The sequence below is a fragment of the Pelophylax lessonae genome, assembly GCF_965119305.1.
Source record: "Pelophylax lessonae genome assembly, chromosome: 11".
In the NCBI taxonomy this organism is placed as follows: domain Eukaryota; kingdom Metazoa; phylum Chordata; class Amphibia; order Anura; family Ranidae; genus Pelophylax; species Pelophylax lessonae.
The window spans coordinates 88,802,381-88,824,931 of record NC_138778.1 but is presented as its reverse complement, the minus strand read 5'-3'; the positions used below and the strand labels follow the sequence as shown (position 1 = coordinate 88,824,931).

Sequence of the window (22,551 nt, the reverse complement as noted above, 5' to 3'; positions counted from 1 at the left end):
TTTCATAATGAGGTCAATATGAATAAGCACTAGCATATGTGTGAAACGCGTTAATAGCTCCAGCCACTCTCTTTGTGTTATCCTCGATTACCATATGGAATAAAGACTTTCTTTATATTACTACATTGCAGTGGTGAGCCGGGCGAGCATCCAACATGGGGATTGCATCATGTACGTGATCTCTTCACCTGGAGTGGTACAACTTTTGTGTTTGTTCCCATGTCACTCTTGCAAAACTGTCTGACAAATCACCAGCGACAAGATAGCTATGCACAGAGGAGAAAACATTGTTAGGTCAATTCCTTGCTGACTGGATGAGCAAGCCCTTGCTAAATGATGGGAAAGCTGAAACAGTCAGTTGCCAGGAAGGGAACGTGTGCAACCTGTGTAAAAGGGTTAGTATTTTTCTGCCCTGCCATGTCATATGCAACATCCACGTTAAGTGTGATCATGATAATTGCAATTTAAACTTCACACAAAACTGTACTGATAACTTTGTAAGAATATTTTATTAGAAATATTTATATATAAAGCTACAAAAAAACTGGGCTGATGTAGTGATGCAGATCAGCGAGTCTCACTTTCATTTCGGAAAATCAGGAATCTGTGCAGTTCAAAGTGAACACGATGAAAAAATTAGTCAGAGGCTAGCTTCAGTTAAAAATGAACAAAATAGCACTGGGTCCAGATATAGTCAACTGAAGTTATATGCCAGTCTCTACATATTGTGTTAAATTAACTTAAATTAAGACCAATTGGGAGAGATTGGCCAAACTCAACTTTTTCATTTATTGTAAGTCAGGACACCCACTCACATCAAGGGACCAATGGGGAAAATTGGGTGAGATGGGTCAAAATCAGCTTTTACATGGGGAGAGAAGATTTGATACAGTTCAGCTGCCTATGACTCTAGATCAGGGCCCATTCACATTTTCACAGGTGTGGTAATGCACAAAGTGCGGTAAATGGGCATATATATTTTCCCTTTGAAAGCACACTAATTTGTGGGACATAAAAGATGTGAACCAGCCACACAGGAAAGAATGGGATTTCTACTTAGAATGTATTTTCATGCAGTATATTTCATGTAAATGTTATGCTTTGCTGAAGGAAAATGATCAAGGGTGAATATGCCCTTACCTTTCGTGAGAACCACAAGTCAAAATGATAAGCAACATCTGCCTGAACATTTTTATCATTATATGCTCAGTTTTGATTGCCTAGGTTTGTACTAGGCTATCCTTAAGTCCACAAGGCAGGGCCATCCACCAAATAGCACCAGTGCTAATGTTGGCATGGAACAGAAAATGTCTGAACATCCTTTAAATAAGTTAGTGAAGGAATTGAGAAGAGACCAGGAATGTTTTAGCAACATGCTTGAGGTGTATTCCTTGCTGTGTTATTCCACTCCATTACTTTGGCCTCACACGTCTGCTTTGTACCAGCATCATTTATTTGGAAATTTCCAGTGTAGAAGTGATGTTTCAGTTGAGGATTACTTCAGAATGCAGTGGTATCCATCAGGATTTTGCACTGTGTAGACAAGAGAGGAAGATAGCAAATTAATAGTATGGAATATTCCATGTGCAGAATTCATAAGATATACCAATAAAGTGTATGTCAAACCAAAAACTTTTTTCTAGCTTTGGATAGAGTGGGGAAAGTTTAGAACCCCATGCCAAGATTTTACTGATTGCAGTGTTGATGGTGATGGAGCCCAGATATCACCAAACAGGAAGTGATAAAAAAAATCTCCAATAGGGACAAAGGCAGATATGAAAATTTGACAGGAGGCTAGGCTTGGTCTACTTCAGTAAAGAAAAGCATTTGTATTTCTGTTTGTGGGGAGAATCTCTCAAATAGAACCTTGGATAGCAGTAAAAACTCATCCTGGGTTCTAAACTATTCCCACTCTATCCAAAAGTAAGAAAAACATGTAGCAAGGTTTTCAGGCCTATGGCCTAATGTGGGTCTGCCATTAGGACCGGAATCCTCTCCAGCCCATGTGAGCTGAGTCCCCAGGTGTGACAACTGAAGCATTAACAACTCAGGCATCTTTGTTTGTGGTTTTTATTATAAATTAAGGGGATGGGAGAAGGGAATAAGTGGATACTCCTTTTGGCTTGAACTAATTACAATTGGGACTTCGATTCTGAAAATGCTCGTTGGCGCTTCCTTGACGCCAGCCAATGCTCACTGACTCTGAGAACACTCAGTTTAACAGAAGAAGTGTTGAATCCCCAGCCTATAGTCCAGTAGATCCTAGACTGAGAACTGTAGAACTCCCGACTCTATTTCACTGTGTAAGTCTCTGAATACTTTCCCCCGCCTGGCACAGCTTGAGGTAGTATTTTGTAGAACTCCGAATAACTATCACTTTAACTGGCACACGCAATACAATTCAGGGCCCAGACTGTAGGTGCCCCCTTTACTCCTTGAACTCTTCAGGGTCCACTGACTATGTACCCCCTTTACAACTTCAGGGTCCTCAACCTAGGTACCCCCTTTACAGCTAGCTGACACTGGATCCAAGAACCTTTTCCGGAGTGGTCCCCTCTGACTCTAGGCAGACCCCCAGGGGCAATCCATAGTACTCACTACCTGTGTAATCTTTCCTGGGACTGGGCCCCTCTCTCTCTCTCTCCGCAGGCTCTCGGCACACCGGATCCCCTCAGCTCAACTCAGCACTCTGGATTTTCAGGCGACACCCCGAGATATCCACCTTCCTCAGACAGGAGAAGAGACAGCCGCACTCTCCTGCCTGGGACTCTGCTCCCGCCAAAGACACCGTGCCACGCACTTCCCCCCAAACTTATACCCACTCCCAGAATCCCTTGCAGCATAATCTGCCTTCCGGGGTAGTTACAAGCTGGGATGTGTCCCCTGATTGGGCTTCCCACACTGCCCTATGAGAAGCCTCTCACAGGAGCCAGTGGGGATACTTCTCCCTTCAGCAGGCACATCTGGAAGTCCTTACACCCTAACTAGATAAATCACAGCCCTGCTGTTAGGCAGACAAGGCCCATTATAGTTTTACCTAGCACCTACCTGTAGGGTGCTACAAACATTTTGTCTGCATCTACACTTTAAAGGTCTTGTTCACATTAATATGCTGCATTAACACTAATGCTTTTATATGCTTTGCATTAAGGCAGCCCAATTAATGCACCAAATACACCAACAATTGTGCATGTAGCATTTCTAGCAGCACAATGAAACACACGTCCATCCACAAGGTGTGTTGAGATACAATTTTTCCTGAATTTCACTGCATTGAACAGATGCATGTAACACAAAACCGTGAATTTTATTAATGCTAAGTGCTTCTACGCACAAAAGTTTAGAGTCGGTTCACACTATGGCGACACGACTTCGGGGCGACTTGAATAAGTCGCCGTCCACCGCGACTTCGGCGCGGCTTGCACTGACTTCACATAATGGAAGTCAATGCAAGTCGCTCCGACTTCGGCCAAAAGTAGTGCAGGAACCCTTTTCTAAGTCGGAGCGAAAGACTAGTGGGTGTACTGGAGATAGGAACTCACTGGGGAAAGACCAATGTGCTGGTGCTGGAGGTGGGATCTCACTGGGGAAAGACTAGTGGGTGTACTGGAGATAGGAACTCACTGGGGAAAGACCAATGTGCTGGAGGTGGGATCTCACTGGGGAAAGACTAGTGGGTGTACTGGAGATAGGAACTCACTAGGAAAGACCAATGTGCTGGAGGTGGGATCTCACTGGGGAAAGACTAGTGGGTGTACTGGAGATACAAACTCACTGGGGAAAGACCAATGTGTGTGCTGAATTTATAATGTACAGCTAAATTCAAGACTAGAGTCACACTCCCCCAGGGACAGTGAAAGTAGATGTTATGCCTTATATAATATTAGATAGTATATAAAGAGCGGCCATTATGCATTTACAATGACTAGCTAAACAAAAAAAACTACTGAGACTTCTGGGAGGCTAAATATTCAAAAGAAATTAGTAAGTTCATCAGTCAGTGTACTGTCAGGATCATTATCAGTGTGCCCCTGAAAAGCTTTGTAGTCATTACGTTTTTGTAGGTGTAAGGTAAACTCTTTCCAAACATTACACATACAAACATATTCAGTGAAGCAATGCACAATGCAGCGATGTGCAAAGTGCAAAGAAACCGGATTTCGGTTTGCTACACCTAGTAAATAACATGAAACCAATCAGAAGTCAATAGTTTTCTGGAGTTAGCTTGTACTTACTGCTCTGGGTCTTATTGGTTAGCCCTATAATATGGAAACAAATCACAAAATCGCTGTCACATAATCTTCATCCCACATTGAATGAATACTTACATTTTTGAAGTGAAGCAGTAAAGCAGGATTCATCTGGCATATTTCTGACCATCTGCAGGGAAGGCAGACATATTAGTAGGCCATGCATATTTGGACCATATTAGGACATTTTAAATATCTACTGTCAGGGGAGGACTGGGCCAGGAGGAAATTCCCCCCTGGGCCGCTGTGATGCCCCCTAAAAAGGCTGAGCAGAGGCTGGTTTATTGCCCCACTGGAGACTCTCCTCCCCCGGCCAGCCCCAACCAAGCTGTCCCAGCTCCCCCCAACAGCCCAGGTCGGGAACCCGAATTCAGCCAGTGAGTAGAGAGTATAGGGAGCAGGGCTTAAGTCTGGAATGGAGGTCAGGAGGGGAAGAGGGAGAGTGGGAGGGGGGTCGAGTTGCGGCACCATGGGCCTCTGGTTTGTACTTGCCTCCTAGGCCGAAAGTTGCCAGTCTGCCCCTGTCTACTGTAATGTACAGACTGATGAAACATGGGAAGCTTTTCTCAGATAAGTAGCAGCTGACTGAATGTACCCTTGCAGTCTTCACTGTTTTTAATATGCAGAGAAATAATGGCATTGTTTCAGTGCTGTGTTTTCCTCAGACACATAGAAAGTTTAACAGCTCTAAAAGGCCACAGATACCACAATATAGAATATTTTACTGAAGCTATAGGAACAAGATTTACTTAGAGGGAAGATAGTTTCATCATAAATCATTTTTAAGTTTAGGTGTAATCAGTTTTTATTTCATTTTAAGGCAACAAAGATAAACAATAACATTTATTTCTCTTTCATTCATTGATGAACACAACGCTCCATAGATTATAACTAGTGGGTTATATTGCCTTCTCCAGGAGTAGGACTGCTCTAGGTAATCAGTTTTAATCTGTCTAGGATCTCTGGTCCTAGCAATTTTCTCCTTCCTTCCTTTTCCATCTTTTTTGTTTTCCCTCAGGCTGTAAACCTCCCTTGGGGGCTTCCTCCCAAAGAAGAACAGTTGTCACAAGGGCTGATTTACCATCCTACTATACAGTTGCTGGTTTTAATGGCTTAGCTATTGAAAGCCAGGTACTGAGGGATAGAGGTCTGTCTGGATCAGTGATCCCTACTATGGTGAAGGCGACAAAGTCATCTTGCAGCAAGATATACCATTGTACGTGGAAACTATACATTTCTTGGTGTGAGTCGATTGGCGCTCATCATCGATCCTTTTCAGTGGCTCTGATCTTAACCTTTGTTCAACAGGGCTTTGATCAGAAGTTGGCCTTGAGTACCATCAAGCAGTGCTGTATTTTGGCCCAGGCCTAGGGCGGCACTTTGCAGGGGGGCGTCCAAAAAGCCCCCCTCCACCTTAGACTCTATTGGCCACTAGTTGCTAGAGCTGCCTCTCTCACCCCTCTCTCTCTCTCACACCCCCCCCCTCTCTCTCTCTCAGCCGCCCTCTTTACCCCTCTCTCTCTCACCCCCTCTCGCTCTCTCTCTCTCACCCCCTCTATCACATCCCCCTCTCTCTCATCCCCCTCTCTCTCTCACCCCCCCTCTCTCTTACTCACCCCCCCTCTCTCTCTCACCCCCTCTCTCTGTCTCTAATCCCCTCTCTCACCCCCTCTCTCAATCCCCCCTCTCTCTCATCCCCCACTCTCTCTCTCTCTCTCTCGCACAAAACTAAAATACACCACTGCCATCAAGGGCCAGGTGTCTGCCCTGGCAATCTTCTTTAAGCGACCCCTAGCCACACACTCTTTAGTTCGTACCTTCATTCAGGCAGTTCGACATGTGGCTCCACCTCTACGGTCTCTTTTGCCCCCATGGGAGTTACATTTAGTACTTTTGGTTCCCCAGAAACCTCCATTTGAGAATATTCGGGAGATTCCCTTGCCTACATTAGCCCAGAAGGTGACATTCTTCGTGGCTATTACCTCGGCCCGCAGGGTATCGAAATTGGCGGCATTATCCTGTCACAGTCCCTATTTAGTGGTCCATTTGAATGAGGACATTGTGTTGCCTTCCTTGTGTCCCAAACTGGCTCATCCCAAGGAATTTTCCTTGCATACCTTGGATGTGGTTCGTGCGATTCGGGTGTATCTGGTAGCTACCGAGTCTTTTGGGAGGTCAGACTCGCATTTTGTGGTTTCGGATGGACCAAGAAAAGGGCTGACTGCTTCTTCGGCTACCATCTCCAGATGGATCAGACAGATGGTGACTCAGGCCTAAGTCCGGTTCCACCTTTCCTGTCACAACACATTCTACTCTGGCACTGAATGCTTCTTGGGCCTTCTGTCATCAGGCTTCAATATCGCAGGTTTGCAAGATGGCCACTTGGTCGTCTGTGCATACCTTTACAAAATTCTATAAGGTAGATACTTTGGCATCTGCGGATGCTTCTTTTGGCCGCAAAGTTTTGCTGACTGCTGTTTAAGAGGGGCTTTTTCCTCTTGAGGGGTGTTTTTTTTTTTTTTTAAACCTTTATTTTTTAGGCTCATGTGACATGTTTAAGGCTCCTGTGTCCTGGTTAAGGGCTCTTCTGTTTAGCCTTGGGTTATTTTCTCCACCCCTCATTTTCCTTATGGCATTGCTTTTGGATGTCCCACTAGTTATGATTTATAGAGCACTGTATCTGTCGATGAACGAAAGAGAAAATGGGATTTTTGTACTTACCGTAAAATCCATTTTTCTGAGTTCATCAACGGACACAGCACCCGCCCCTCTATGGAGGTCTGATACTTCTAATACTGCTTGCTACTAAACTGATTACCTAGAGCAAAGAGGGGGGTTATATACAAGCGGAGGACGGTCCGGGTGTTTTTTGTTCTGCCTAGTCCCACTCCTGGAGGGGGCAATTTAACCTACTAGTTATGATTTATGGAGCGACGTGTCCGCTGATGAACTTCAAGAAATGGATTTTACGGTAAGTACAAAAATCCAATTTTTTCCCCAGGAGCTAATACATATGCATTATGGAGTAAATTCACAAGAGTAGACAATACATGACACATCGTCTCTTTTACAGATATTTTTTATTTTAAATTGTAAGTAGAGCCTACTTTTAAAAGTTAGCTTAATATAAAATGTAGTTTTTTAAGTTGACTTGGCATCACTCACTGACAGCTCATAGCTCTTGGAAATCGGAATATGAGAGATTTACACATCTGTTGAGCATCTGTGCTTACCTAGTACTCTATGTCACTACCATATCCCTTAGTTTTACTCAATGCCCCCAATGTGCACCTATTATCTACAGCCATTACTTACTGTGTCACTAAGCAGAATATGGATCCCATGGGGGCCAGTTCTGGAGATACGCAGTATGTGATTGGCGGGCACACTGAAAAGGTCAGCCAGCTTATTCGTCAACTCTGCTACAGTTGCATTTTCCAGATAGATCTCCTGATACAGTGCTGTCAGAGGTAAAGTTATGGTGTCATAATCAGAAAAACCTTTTCTCACTTGAATGCAATTTTTTAAAAAACATATCTGCATTATTTAGGCTTAGTACCTAGTTTTAAAATCTAGGCAGTAGTAATAGGAGACCGCTATCACTCAGCATGTACACAATATGGTAAATTAAGTTTAAAGAACACTAATTACCAAATGTATTGGGACACCTGCCTTTGCGCGCACATGAACATTTATGGCATCCCAGTCTTAGTCCGTAGAGTTCAATATGGAGTTGGCTAACCCCTTGCAGCTATAATGGCTTCAACTCTTCTGGGAAGGCTGTCCACAAGGTTTAGGAGTGTGTCTATGGGAATGTTTGACATCTTTCAGGAGCACATTTGTGAGGTCAGACACTGATGTGGGCGAGAAGGCCTGGGTCACGGTCTCCAATCAAATTCATCCCAAAGGTGTTCTATTGGGTTGAGGTCAGGACTCTGTGCAGGCCAGTCAAGTTCCCCCACTCCAAACTTACTCATCTATGTCTTTATGGACTTTGCTTTGTGCACTGGTCCAAATCATTTGGTGGAGGAGAATTATGGTGTGGGGTTGTTTTTCAGGGGTTGGGCTTGGCCCCTTAGTTCCAGTAAAGGGAACTCTTAAGGCGTCAGCATAACAAGACATTTTGGTCAATTTCTTGCTCCCACCTTTGTGGGAACAGTTTGCGCTTGGCCCTTCCTATGCCAACATGACTGAGCACCAGTGCACATAGCAAGGTCCATAAAGACATGGATGAGCGAGTTTGAGATGGAGGAACTTGACTGGCCTACATAGAGTTCTGACATCAACCTGATAGAACACCTTTGGGATAAATGAACGTAGACTGGGAGCCAGGCCTTCTCTCCAAAATCAAAGCCTGACCTTTACAAATGCATTTCTGGAAGAATAGTCAAACATTCCAATAGACACACTCCTAAACCTTGTGGACAGCCTTCCCAGAAGAGGTGAAGCTGTTATAGCTGCAAAGGGTGGGTCAACTCAATATTGAACCCTACGGACTAAGACAAAGGATGTTGTTCATCCCTTGTGACAGCAATAAAGTTAATCCAAAAAAAGTGTAAAAAATTAAATTGAAAGCGCCCCTGTCCCACGTGCAAATGAAAAACATACGTTACTCATGCACGCATATGTGAACGGTGATCGCACCACATTTGAGGTATTGTCGCGAACGTCGGAGTGAGGGCAATAATTCTAGCACCAGGCCTCTTGTGCAACTCTAAACTGGTAACCTGTAAAGGCGTTTAAAGCATCGCATATGGAGCACCATAGTTTGCCGCCATTCCACGGGCAGATGCAATTTTAACATGTTAGGTATTTACTTGCGTAATATCATCTTTCACAGTGTACAAAAAAATAACAATTGCTCTGTAATACCCAAGTGATGTTAGTACAGCAATCTCCCTGCTGTGCTGTTGTGTTCTGAATGAGGGATGAACACACTAGTCAGTGCGCGCAGCCATTGGCTGCAATCGTTCATTGGATGCCGATCGGCTGCTGGTTTTCCAGCATGCTCATTCGACTAAAGCCTTCTGTTGGACAAGGACCTGTACACATGGGCCAAATGTCAGCCAATATTCGGCCTGTGTACATGGGGTTTTAGTCTCCACATGGACATTTTGAGAGTTCCTTAATAAATGTTGGTGTCACAGCCCTTCACAACCCAAGAAGTATGATCCTGGTAATGGGCTTTACCATGCATCACATGTGTGAATAGGCCTCTAAGGTTGTTATATGCTTACTGAAGAAGACTGAAATCGACTTCTATGTTGCCCACAATTATGACCAGTTTGGCATTTTTTTTTGCTGAGCCTACCTGTCTGGTTTGAATCTGCCTCATTCTGGTTCTTTCCCAGAGATTCTGAACTGATGTATAATGAAAGACGTGGCCGCACCGACCTGTTGGTAAAAATGGTAACAGCAAATATCAGATGTGTCTGTTCTTGTACTGTTTGAGGAAAATCCAAAATACTACACTTATGGAAACTGACATTTCATCCAATGAAATGGACTTTCCTATTGAAAACCTCTCATGAGAAAAGTATAGGGCCTGCCATTGCTGACCAACTTGTAAATACTGCTTGTTGCCTGATACACTGGCTTCAATACTGACCTAAAGCAAATACAGTATGTAGTTCATGCAAGTCAGAGGAAACTCTTCATCTACATTCTAGACACCAAGGACCAGGTTATCTCTGGTCTGCTAGCTCAGGTATCCAGCTCTGGAGTTAGGGAAACTCTTTTTGTCACTGTCTTGGAAAATCGTGACGATGCATGCCAGCCTGAAGAGCTAGAGAGGAGTTCTAGATACCTTGTCATTGCAGGGATTTGGTACATGGAGGAATCTTATCTCCTGATTAACATTCTAGAACTCTAAGCAATTTGGCTTTCCCTAGACAGCTGGACACTCCTAACAGAGGTCTAATCAACAATAGTTCTGCACCACAAACAATGTTTCAACATAAATCTACCAGTATAAACACTCAACAAAGGCATGTATATAATACAAATAATGAATAAATAAATAAAGTGTACACTGTAAAAGTAGGGGACCCCTACTGAGGAAGTCATTGTGTGACGCAATGCGTATGGGGGGGGGGGGGGGAGCCTTACATCCGATGTACTTCACGGTCACCCAAGTTTAAGATTTCCTGTCTATCCAGCCTGCACAGCTTCATGTGCTTTTTATGTAAGTGCGATATTGGGTTATTTTGGTAATAAACTTTTAAAACGGAGAGCATTAGATCCTGTCCTTTATCCTTCCTGCATCTATACCGAGAATAAAGATAGAGTGAAAAGATTGTTTGTCCTTAGCTGCCTTCAGTCCACTGATATCTGGATTACCTTTGTCCCCTGTGGGGAACTGCTGGTTCTGACCCGCTGGTAACACAGGGGTCAGTGCTGGAGGTGAGCGGCCATCTTTTTTGTTTATTTTGCACATTATGGACTCTTTGATTTTGCACGAGTAGATATATGAACTTTTACAGTGTACAATTTATTTATTTATTCATTATTTGTATTATATACATGCCTTTGTTGAGTATTTATACCCACTGGTAGATTTATGTTGAAACATTGTTTGTGGCGCAGCACTGTCGATTGGAATTTTGATATTGTATGCAGTGAAAACATAAGTAGTGGTTGCAGCCTCTAATTAGCATTTTTTTTTTAATCTTTAGTTCGAGTTGCGTTAATTTTCACCATTTTGAACCCCTAACATTGGTCATCAACCTCCAGAAAGAAAAAAAGAAGTTTTGCTGTTACAAGAGTGGTAGATAGGATTCCAGCCATTGGCAGTTTGCAAGCAGACTATCTCAGCTGGCAGCACCTGGATCATTTCAGGACCTGTGTTACAGGTGGGGCACCCTGGATGTGGACCTCCTGGCCACCAGGTTCAAGAGCAAACTGGGCAAGTTTGTCAATATAATCAGCGGTTCTGGAGGAAGATGGTCAGATGGCTCTGTGGAAACAGTACAACCTGGGCTTCTCTTTGTGGATGTTATGAGTGACATTTTTATACATCTGCTTTACCTTCCCTGACAGACGCTAATTGATTTATTTTATTTCTTTTTATTGTACAAGTTTGTATATTATTGTATCAATTTGTCTTCAAAGTTTAGCAACATATACCTGGAGCCCCCCTGCAGTTGTTAAGGCTGCCCTCTTTCTTGTTGATCATTTGAAATCAATTAAGGCTATTGATGGGTGGATTTTATGGCATTAAAGGCCCGTACACACGAGTGGAATTTTCGTCCGACGACCGATCTGCCGATTTTCGGCTTGTTAGTATAATGCTTCCGACAACCGACTCCGACTTTTCGGCCCAAAAAATCCTGGTGTGCAGGCTATATCATTTTTGTCGACCGTCAAAACACGTCCGATTTTCGTCTCATTAGTACAGATTTTGATGGGGAAAAATCTTATGAGCAAGACTAGGCATGCTCAGAGATGAAAGAACACATACAAAGCAATCCAACACATGACATCACTTCTGAAGTAGAATTCTGTCGTGCGGGAAAATTTGTGTGCAGTCTAGAGCACATTCCAACCAACAGACACCACTCTGGACAAAAGACGGACGACCGGTCAGCAGAAATTCGTTGCGTGTGTACGAGGCTTGAGGCTCCATTTACATATAGGCCTCTCGGATCGCGGGCAGAATTGCCAACGAATCTGGCTGCGATCCCGAACCAGTGCATGTCACAGGACGCCCGTGCAATTCCTGTGACTTGCAATTTTACCCCAAACGCAGCACGATTTTGGCACGATTGTCGCCCGACGAATCGCGGTAAAATCGCGCAAACAGAATCACGGGAGGCCTGTCGCCCAAAAAAGTACAAGAACTTCTTTTGGGAGACAGGCGTCCCGCAATTCTGTTTGCGTGATTTTTCTGCGATTTGTCAGGCGACAATCGCAGCAAAATCGCACCACCTTTGGGGTCCAATTGCAAGTCGCGAGAACCGCACTGGCGTCCCACAACTTGCAATGGTTCAGGATCGCAGAAATTCTGCCTGCAATCCGAGACGCCTATATGTGAATGGAGTCTTAGTGATACTATTTATTTCAAGAGTTCTGTGTTTTAATGTAGCTAAGACTAAGGCCTTGTAGGTTGAAATGCCTATAATGGTTTTATCCGCATTTGTGCACTGTATATGAAGGTTTTTAAGAGCAGCAACTGGTTGTGCGGATCATCTTAATGGACAGCTTCTTACAGACAAATGACTGTGGATCAAGCACCTGTAAGCTCTGCTGACATTATTGTGTGTGGGTAGAAGCACAGTTTCTCTTCTGTGTTACAACCTGAGCTATGCCTTTCCTCCTTTGAAACATCCTCGCCTATTTTGCATTATTAAGATGGATGGCATTCTGGTGATCCTCATAGCTCCAAATTGGCCTGGAGATGTGGTTCTCTAGCCTGACGAAATTTCTAGTAGACACCCCTTGGGCTCTTGCAGATCAACTGGATCTCCTATATTGGTCTACCACCCTGCTTCATGGTTGCTGGCTTTAACGACATGGCTGGGGTCGCTCTGATTTCACTCTCACTCTGAGTAGTAATGGTAAACAGGTCAAATAGAGAGGATGAATCTCCGTAACAAGAGAAAAGACAGCAATAAAAATCTGACAAGTGTTCTACTCTCACATCACTCAAGTTTTACCTTTAGGTATACTTTCAAAGGAAGGAAGCCTGATGTCCCAATATCCCTAGAAGCATCTGGATGGTCTCAACAATTTGGGATTAGAAGTACACTGGATCCAATTTTATATTTCTATTTATTTGCCCTAACGAGCAATTCTGTCCTCTCCCCCCTTGCATACCCCTACAGTTGTGATCTTCCAGTGCTGCAGGGGTTGATATAAGTTGCTTCTACTAACACACGCATTTATAAAAAGTGCCAACTTTGCCTGGCCTTTTCTCCTGCCTGCTCCATTCATAGAAGCTGTACTATTGGTTCCCACAAAGAAAAGCACTCTATGAATGGAGGAAGCGGACCTTTTACTCATCCACCCATCCTCCATTCATAAAGCACTTTTCATTGTCACCAACGGGAAATAAGAGAATGGTCAATAAGTAAGGGGAAATCTGCACCAGGGACAAACAGTAATTTTATAGCATACATTTCTAAAATGAACCGTTTTCAAAATGCCTTTATTTGAGTTAATTCAGAAAACTGCTCCATAAGCTGCTTGTTTTTGGCATCAATATTAAAATGTGTACCAATATGAATAAATATGTTGATTTTACACTTGAACATGCTACTTGTCTGCCTATCATTTTGACTCCAATGGCTTCAATACTTTAAAGCTTTAACCAAAACATGTATACAAAGCACGTTCTGATGCCTGCTCTTGTTACTCTTGCGTATCAGAAGGTGTTGAAACCAGGGACAGTCAGGCAGTGCAATTTTAGAAAGTCAATAACAAAAGTATAAACATTTCTCAGGGAATAAGTTTTCTTTAACACCACATTGCTTTAGCCCGAGGTTGCGGGTCGATCGGAAACACAGCCCTGCGCACAGTCCTTCCTCCAGCTTCTGTCGCTTTCCTCTGCAAAGTGGAGAGCCGGAAAAGTCACAGTGCCAGATAGAGGGCAGAGGCGGGAGCTGCTGAAATTAACTTTTCAAATTAACCAGCAGGTGGTTGGTCGGGGCTAGCACCAATCACCGGCTTTTTAATGTAAAAAGTTAACCTAGGCAGCTCCAGCACCTGCCCTCTATCCAGTACTGAGTCTGTCACACTTTCTTCTCTCCACTCTGCTATGCACCAGTGTAAGGTAGGAGGACTACCTACCACCTGTGTAATTACCTACACACTGGTGTGACGGGAACAGAGGACATCGCAATAGGGGGGAGGAGAGGGAAAGAAACAGAGGACACTAATGGCGCTTTTCCACTGCATGGAACCGAACGGTTCGGCTCACTTTTGTGCTTTTCCACTGCTGGTACCACATGGTATGGTGTAGGAACGGTACGGTACGGTACGGTGGTGCTTTTCCACTGCATGGAATCGAACGGTACGGCTCTCAAAAACAGTACCACCTCGAGGTACCATACCCGGTACCATATCCCACAATCCTTTGCATGCAGTCACTACTAGCCACTGATTGGTAAGAGAATCCCACCCACCCCGTTGTTATCCCACCCACTTAACTTTAGTACTACTTTAGTGGAAAAGCAAACCGTATCGTACCGAACCATTCCAACACCGTACCATGCGGTACCAGCAGTGGAAAAGAAAACCGGGCCGAGTAGAGCAGAGCCGGTACTTGCAGTGGAAAAGTGCCATAAAAGTAGAGGTGATATAAAGGGGGCAGAGGACACTACAGTTGGGGGGGGGGAGAGGTGAAGGGGACAGAGGACACTGCATTGGGTGGGAGGGGTGTGTGTGTAAGGGACAGAGAACAATACAGTGGGGGGTGAAGGGGATAGAGGACACTATATGGGGGGGCAGAGAACACTAGATTGGGGGGAGGGGCGATTTGAAGGGGACAGAAGACACTACTTGGGCGGGTGGCATTGCAGAAGTAGGAGGGGCAGAGGACACTATAGTGGGTGGGGGGGGGGGGGTGAAGGGGAGCAGGGCACTGCTGTATGGAAGCAGAGGTCCCTCTGGAAAACGACTGTGGGGAGGGGAGGGGTTAGTGAACACTAGTGTGAGGGGAATGATGTGGAGGACACAAGTGTGTGTGTGGTGTGTGTGTGTGTGGTGTGTGGGGGGGGCGCACAGGCCCCCTTTTTTTTTTAAATGGCTCTCCTTCCCCCAGGGATTTGATTTCCTCCATTTTGTCCAGGTAGATCTCAACTACTGAAAAGGTTGCCTGACCCCTGCTTCAGCCTGTCTGCAGTGCTGTACAGCTCATGTTGTACCCACCTTGCTGTCAGTGCGTGGGACAGACGGATGCCATCAGCTACTCCACATATTTGAGTGAGATCCCTGCGAGATAACTTCAGGAGATCTGCCCCTAAGGATTGAGTTACCAACATTGTTATTAAACAGCAAATTCAGGAAAAAACTACAAATCTCATGGTTATCAATGTTAATCAGCAAACTCTGAAACTGTGCTAAAGTTAGAAAGTTTAGTTCTCTGTAATCCATCAGTTATCATGCAGCTTACTCAAAATGCAGTCCCTGATGTCAGTACTGTGTAAATTCCTGCATAACCAAACCATATACTATGTACTAAGTACATGTAGCTGTGACAGTATGCATCAGTGTACTGGCTGCCTACAGTGCCGTCAAGAGACTCTAGATCAGTTTCCACCTTCTCTGCCCTTATCTGCATCTTCATCAACCCTCAACACGTTGTGCATTCTGTTGTGTTTTTATTAACATCTCTAGCCCTGAGAAAGGAGGAGGCTTTTTCCCCTGAAACACATTGGTTATATCTGATGCTCATAATCATTAAATGTTTCAAAAACTCCCTTAAGCTTGATAAACTCTTGTACCAGGCATTTCCCCGTACACATTGGATAATCTACTAACTGCCTAGAGCTTCCTCCTGTCACTATCAGAAAGGTAGCAGCCCAGGACCAGAATAGGGTCCACCCGTATCTTTCTATTGAGTCTGCAGCACAGTAAATGTCTGTAAAACTCAATGCAATATGGCAACCTAGAGCCATTCTGTACATAGTTGGTGTATGAAATGCCCCCAAAAATATTTTCTGTCTGCACCTGTCAAGATTTAGGCATTCCCTGCAATAGGAATTTCAGTTTTGGGAGGTGCTTCTAAAGGGTTAGTCACTTCTGAAGGAATGCAGACACCTGTCACTCCTTATTAGAACACTCCAAGTGCATCAGCTGATTAATAATGAAAAAGTCACTCCCAGACAATAGCAGTATCCAAAAGACATAGAAAAACAAACTTATTTTTCTTGAGAGCAGAAACAAGTAGTAATCTGCAACAAAGTTTGTTAAACTTTTTGAGTATGGTTAGTACATCTAGTTGGCTTATAGCTGAACTTTTATGATCACTGACAACTCCACAGAATTATGTCATCATCAGTCCTTGCTGTTTTGGTTTTATCCAAAGGAGCAACAGCTAAGTTCATTATTTCTGGTACACCAGGCATTCATTATTCCTAAAGTATCAAATCCAATCAAAGCAATTTTATCATCTTACCTGTGAAGTTAGAAAATGTTCGACAGTAGTTGGAGAACCGGTTTCTCAAAAGCCACTGCTGAGTGTCATTGATAGATGCAGAAGGACTAAGACCCTTTAGGGGAATAAAACACACTAAGGTGAGGGAATTTAAAGAAAAAGAAAAAAAAAAAATGTACGTGAAAGGTATAGATGGCCAATGGTAGAGATCTCAAAAGTGCCTGAGATCAGCTCACCCAATGTTACCAAGGAACCAATGCATGTTAGTGCCACAAGGAAAGTATATGGATTCATACTAAATAAATATACACTTCTCAACATCTGAAGTGCATATTGTTTCATAGTGACAAGGTAGCATATCGATTCAATCTGACTTTCTACTGACATGCACAGTAACATCTTTAAAACAGGACTAAGCAGGCCACTTGGTGAGGATCTGGGAACAGTGGTGGTGTGGGTTAGTATAACCTTTAACCACTTGTCTTCTGCAATATGTATATATACAGTATCTCACAAAAGTGAGTACACCCCTCACATTTTTGTAAATGTTTTATTATATCTTTTCATGTGATAACACTGAATAAATTACACTTTGCTACAATGTAAAGTAGTGAGTGTACAGCTTGCATAACAGTGTAAATTTGCTGTCCCCTTTAAAATAACCTAACACACAGCCATTAATGTCTAAACCACTGGCAACAAAAGTGAGTACACCCCTAAGTGAAAATGTTCAAATTGGGCCCAATTAGCCATTTTCCCTCCCCGGTGTCATGCGAGTCATTAGTGTTACAAGGTCTCAGATGTGAAGGGGAGCAGGTGTGTTAAATTTGGCTTTATCGCTTTCACTCTCTCATAATGGTCACTGGAAGTTCAACATGGCAGTTCATGGCAAAGAACTCTCTGAGGATCAGAAAAAAAGAATTGTTGCTCTACATAAAGATGGCTAGGCTATAAGAAGATTGCCAAGACCCTGAAACTGAGCTGCAGCACGGTGGCCAAGACCATACAGTGGTTTAACAGGACAGGTTCCACTCAGAACAGGCCTCGCTATGGTCGACCAAAGAAGTTGGGTGCAAGTGCTCAGAGTCATATCCAGGGAGCGTCTTTGGGAAATAGACGTATGAATGCTGCCAGCATTGCTGCAGAGGTTGAAGGGGAGGGGAGTGAGTCTATCAGTGCTTAGACCAGTGGCGGCCCCTGCATAGGGGGCGACAGGGCGCCGCCCCCCTACCCCTAAAGAAAAGGAAAAAAAAAGAAGAAAAAAAAAAAACGAACAAATAAAGTTTTGAAAAAAAAAAAATTACAAAACGAACAAATAAAGTTTTGAAAAAAAAAAATTTTGTTCGCCGCTACCCCGGCCTATGTGGTGGCTATGGGGGGGGGGGTGGGGTTTAGGACCCAGAAGGGCGCCGGTTGGCTGCCTTCTGGGGGTGTAACCTGAGCGCAAGTCATTGCTCTTCGCCCCCCCACTTTCCTGATATCCTGGCTGTGATTGGTCCAGTCTACAGCCTGGACCAATCATCATCCAGGACATCCCATGGCCCCATGCTGACCCCGCTGACGTCGCGTGGACCGGCATTGCAGAGAGCGGAGCGGAGCGGAGAGGAGACCGGAGAAGAGGAGAGGGAGAAGCCGAGCCTCCAGGTAAGTGCACTGCTCTGTCGGGCACGCACGCATAGCTCTGCATTAGGGGACATGTACTGGTAGTCACTGCTCTGTCGGGCACGCACGCATAGCTCTGCATTAGGGGACATGTACTGGTGGTCACTGCATTGGAGGCACGCACGCATAGCTCTGCATTAGGGGACATGTACTGGTGGTCACTGCACTGGAGGCACGCACGCATATCTCTGCATTAGGGGACATATACTGGTGGTCACTGCATTGGAGGCACGCACGCATAGCTCTGCATTAGGGGACATGTACTGGTGGTCACTAAACTGGAGGCACGCACGCATATCTCTGCATTAGGGGACATATACTGGTGGTCACTGCATTGGAGGCACGCACGCATAGCTCTGCATTGGGGGATATATACTGGTGGTCACTGCATTGGAGGCACGCACGCATAGCTCTGCATTGGGGGATGTATACTGGTGGTCACTGCATTGGAGGCACGCACGAATAGCTCTGCATTGGGGGACATATACTGGTGGTCACTGCATTGGAGGCACGCACGCATAGCTCTGCATTGGGGGGCATATACTGGTGGTCACTGCATTGGAGGCACGCACGCATAGCTCTGCATTGGGGGACATATACTGGTGGTCACTGCATTGGAGGCACGCACGCATAGCTCTGCATTGGGGGACATATACTGGTGGTCACTGCATTGGAGGCACGCACGCATAGCTCTGCATTGGGGGACATATACTGGTGGTCACTGCATTGGAGGCACGCACGCATAGCTCTGCATTAGGGGACATGTATACTGGTGGTCACTGCATTGGAGGCACACACGCATAGCTCTGCATTGGGGGATGTATACTTGTGGTCACTGCATTGGAGGCACGCACGCATAGCTCTGCATTGGGGGACATATACTGGTGGTCACTGGCTGCACTGGATGCACGCACGCATAGCTCTGCATTGGGGGACATATACTGGTGGTCACTGGCTGCACTGGAGGCACGCACGCATAGCTCTGCATTGGGGGACATGTATACTTGTGGTCACTGCACTGGAGGCACGCACGCATAGCTCTGCATTGGGGGACATGTATACTGGTGGTCACTGGAGGCACGCACGCATAGCTCTGCATTGGGGGACATGTATACTGGTGGTCACTGGCTGCATTGGAGGCACGCACGCATTGCTCTGCATTGGGGGATGTATACTGGTGGTCACTGGCTGCACTGGAGGCACGCACGCATAGCTCTGCATTGGGGGACATGTATACTGGTGGTCACTGGCTGCACTGGAGGCACGCACGCATAGCTCTGCATTGGGGGACATGTATACTGGTGGTCACTGGCTGCATTGGAGGCACGCACGCATAGCTCTGCATTGGGGGATGTATACTGGTGGTCACTGGCTGCACTGGAGCCACGCACGCATAGCTCTGCATTGGGGACATGTATACTGGTCACTGCATTGGGGACATGTATGCTGGTCACTACATTGAAAGGGGGCATTTATACTGGTCACTATATTGAAGGGGGCATGTACTGTGGGGTTTGTGCTAGGGGCCTGTACTGTGGGGTTTGTGCTTGAGTTGTTTGTGCCTGAGGGGTTTGTGCTGGGGGGGGGGGGTCTGTACTGTGAGGTTTGTGCTGGGGGGGTCTGTACTGTGGGGTTTGTGCCACTCTCAGTCCATGTATCCCATAATAGGATGTCTCTCACAGTATATCCCATAATAGGGCCCCTGTTCCCTATTATGGGATATACTAGTACTGATGGACCCCTTAATATGTGATATATTGGGAGAATTGGTTCACGCAAGCAAAATACAGGGGACAAAATGGGTGGAGTCTATAAGGGGTGGAGCTTCTGAGAAATGGGAGGGGTCAAAATGGAAGGGCGGGGTCTTTCGCCCCCCCATCTTAAAACTTCACCAGCCGCCACTGGCTTAGACCATACGCCGCACTCTGCTGTAAATTGGTCTGCAAGGCTGTCGTCCCAGAAGGAAAGCCTCCTCTAAAGATTATGCACAAGAAAGCCTGCAAACAGTTTGCTGAAGACAAGCAGACTAAGGACATGGATTTACAAGCAAAGGGAGACAGACTCATAGATAGTATAAATAGTCAAAGCACCACGTCCCAGTTGAATATGTAAAGGGAAAAGAAATAGGGCTCAAAGGTTGAGGGGGACTTTGCACTATACACTATTTTTTTTTTTTTTTTTTTCCATATTTGATCAATGTATCTCAGTAGGACATACTTGTAAAACATTTAATGTTATGTTGTAATATAATGTATTAATATCTACACCATTAACATTATGGAAAATTATTTGAATATCTATACTTACCCAATGTTGTTTTTTCTCTTCTTTCCACTTTAGTGTTCTTACCATAAAATTTGTGTGTAACAAATATTTCCTTCTCTATGTGCGTAAAACAATACCCCTGAGGAAGCGGCTACTGGCCGCGAAACATGTCGGGTTGAACGTGTGGATATCTCCACATCTCCGCACAAAACATCAATATTCTGCGGTACAGGATAAATCCTTACACGGTTTACCCTTTTGTAGAAATTGTTGTACACTTTATGGTATTTAAACTGTATATAAGAACATGGTCTGAAATGGTATATGTTTTTTATTGATGCTGTGTTTCTGTTTGAATACAGTACGCAAATTTTTAATGATTTATTTCCCTTAATAAAATTAATATTTTTTGATATTCTTATTGTACCATTATATTTGTTCTACCAGCACCCTTATCGCAAAGTCCCCCTCAACCTTTGAGCCCTATTTCTTTTCCCTTTACATAAGGACATGGATTACTGGAACCATGTCCTGTGTTATTTTTTTCAAGTGTTGTCAAGCGTGTATGGTGGCAACAAAATGAGGTGTACAAAGACAAGTTTGTCTTGCCTACAGTCAAGCATGGTGGTGGGAGTGTCATGGTCTGCAGGTGCATGAGTGCTGCCGGCACTGGGGAACTACAGTTCATTGAGGGAACCATGAATGCCAACATGTACTGTGACATACTGAAACAGAGCACGATCCCCTCCCTTTGGAAACTGGGCAGCATTCCAAGATAACCACCCCAAACACACCTCCAAGAAGACCACTGCCTTGCTAAAGAAGCTGAGGGTAAAGGTGATGGACTGGCCAATCATGTCTCCAGGCCTAAACCCTATTGAGCATCTGTGGGGCATCTTCAAATGGAGGGTGGAGCAGGGCAAGGTCTCTAGCATCCACCAGCTCCGTTATGTCATCATGGAGGAGTGGAGGAGGACTCCAGTGGTAACCTGTGAAGCTCTGGTGAACTCCAAGCCCATGAGGGTTAAGGCAGTGCTGGAAAATAATGGTGGCCACACAAAATATTGCCACTTTGGGCCCAATTTGGACATTTTGACTTAGGGATGTACTCCGTTTTGTTGCCAACGGTTTAGACATTAACCACTTGACGACCGCCCACCGCAGATTTACTGTGGCAGGCGGCCGCTCCTGGGCAAACTGACGTAGTACTACGTTGCGCGCTCCCACCCCCACTTGTCAGCTGGGGAGCAAGTGTGTGTGACAGATCTCCCCCCACCATTTTTCTCAAAATTGTTGCTCTTTTTTTGTTTATAGCGCAAAAAATAAAAATCGCACAGGTGATCAAGTACCACCAAAAGAAAGCTCTATTTGTGGGGAAAAAAAAGGACGCCAATTTTATTTGGGTACATCATCGCACGAATTGTCCGTTTAAAGTAATGCAGTGCCGAATCGCAAAATAGGGCCTTGTCATTAAGCAGCAAATTCCTCCAGGTCTAAAGTGGTTAGTGGATGTGTGTTGAGTTATTTTGAGGGGACAGCACATTTACACTGTCATACAAGCTGTACACTCACTACTTTACATTGTAGCAAAGTGTCATTTCTTAAGTGTTGTCACATGAAGAAATAATAAATTATTTACATAAATGTGAGGGGTGTACTCACTTTTGTGAGATACTGTTCATTGCGGTTTGCAAGTAGTTTACCGGGATTATGTCTGAAGATAGCCATAACTCCAGTATTGTTTTTTTTTTTTAGTTGGCTGCTGGCTTTAAAGCGTTCCGAATGACTCATAAGCTGCTGGAACTCTTTGAGAAGCGGCGGGAGGAGGGGGGGGGAGGTGTTTCTTGGGCTTACCGATTCTACTAGCTTGCCCGAAAAATGATCTGACGGTGCCGCTGGCTGGTTCCAGAAGCGATAAAAAGGGTAAGCAATTTTATTTTTTTCAGGAAAAGATCAAGCCCAAGATCTCTCCATAAAGAGGACCTGTAATCCTTATTTCTATTATACAAGGGATGTGTGAAAGGGGCAATGTAAAAAAATTAAAATAACTAATGATTAAAATTTTTTTAAAGCAACCCCCTCCTTCCGTGCTTTTACGCAGAACCAAACGCATACATAAATCCCACACGCATATGTAAACCGTGTTCGCACCACACGTGAGGTATCACTGCGAATGTTGGAGCAAGTGCAATAATTCTAGTGCTAGACCCCCTCTGTAACTCTAAACAGGTATTCTGTAAAGTTGTTTAAAACTTCACGTACGGAGATTAGGTACCGTAA

General features: G+C 44.6%; 1 protein-coding gene across 1 annotated transcript in view; it reads right to left on the bottom strand.

The window, feature by feature from the left end:
* Window positions 1-636: 636 nt before the first annotated feature.
* Window positions 637-22,551, bottom strand: part of LOC309567598 (transcription factor CP2-like protein 1) — a 64,770-nt gene continuing 42,855 nt past the window's right edge. Inside the window, exons 10-15 of the mRNA XM_082272998.1 lie at window positions 16,366-16,459; window positions 15,117-15,207; window positions 9,562-9,644; window positions 7,566-7,711; window positions 4,329-4,380; window positions 637-1,533 (exon numbers count right to left, since the gene is read on the bottom strand). Of these exons, the coding sequence (XP_082129124.1) occupies window positions 1,496-1,533; window positions 4,329-4,380; window positions 7,566-7,711; window positions 9,562-9,644; window positions 15,117-15,207; window positions 16,366-16,459 (504 nt within the window). The 3' untranslated portion in view covers window positions 637-1,495. The remainder of the gene's footprint in view (window positions 1,534-4,328; window positions 4,381-7,565; window positions 7,712-9,561; window positions 9,645-15,116; window positions 15,208-16,365; window positions 16,460-22,551) is intronic.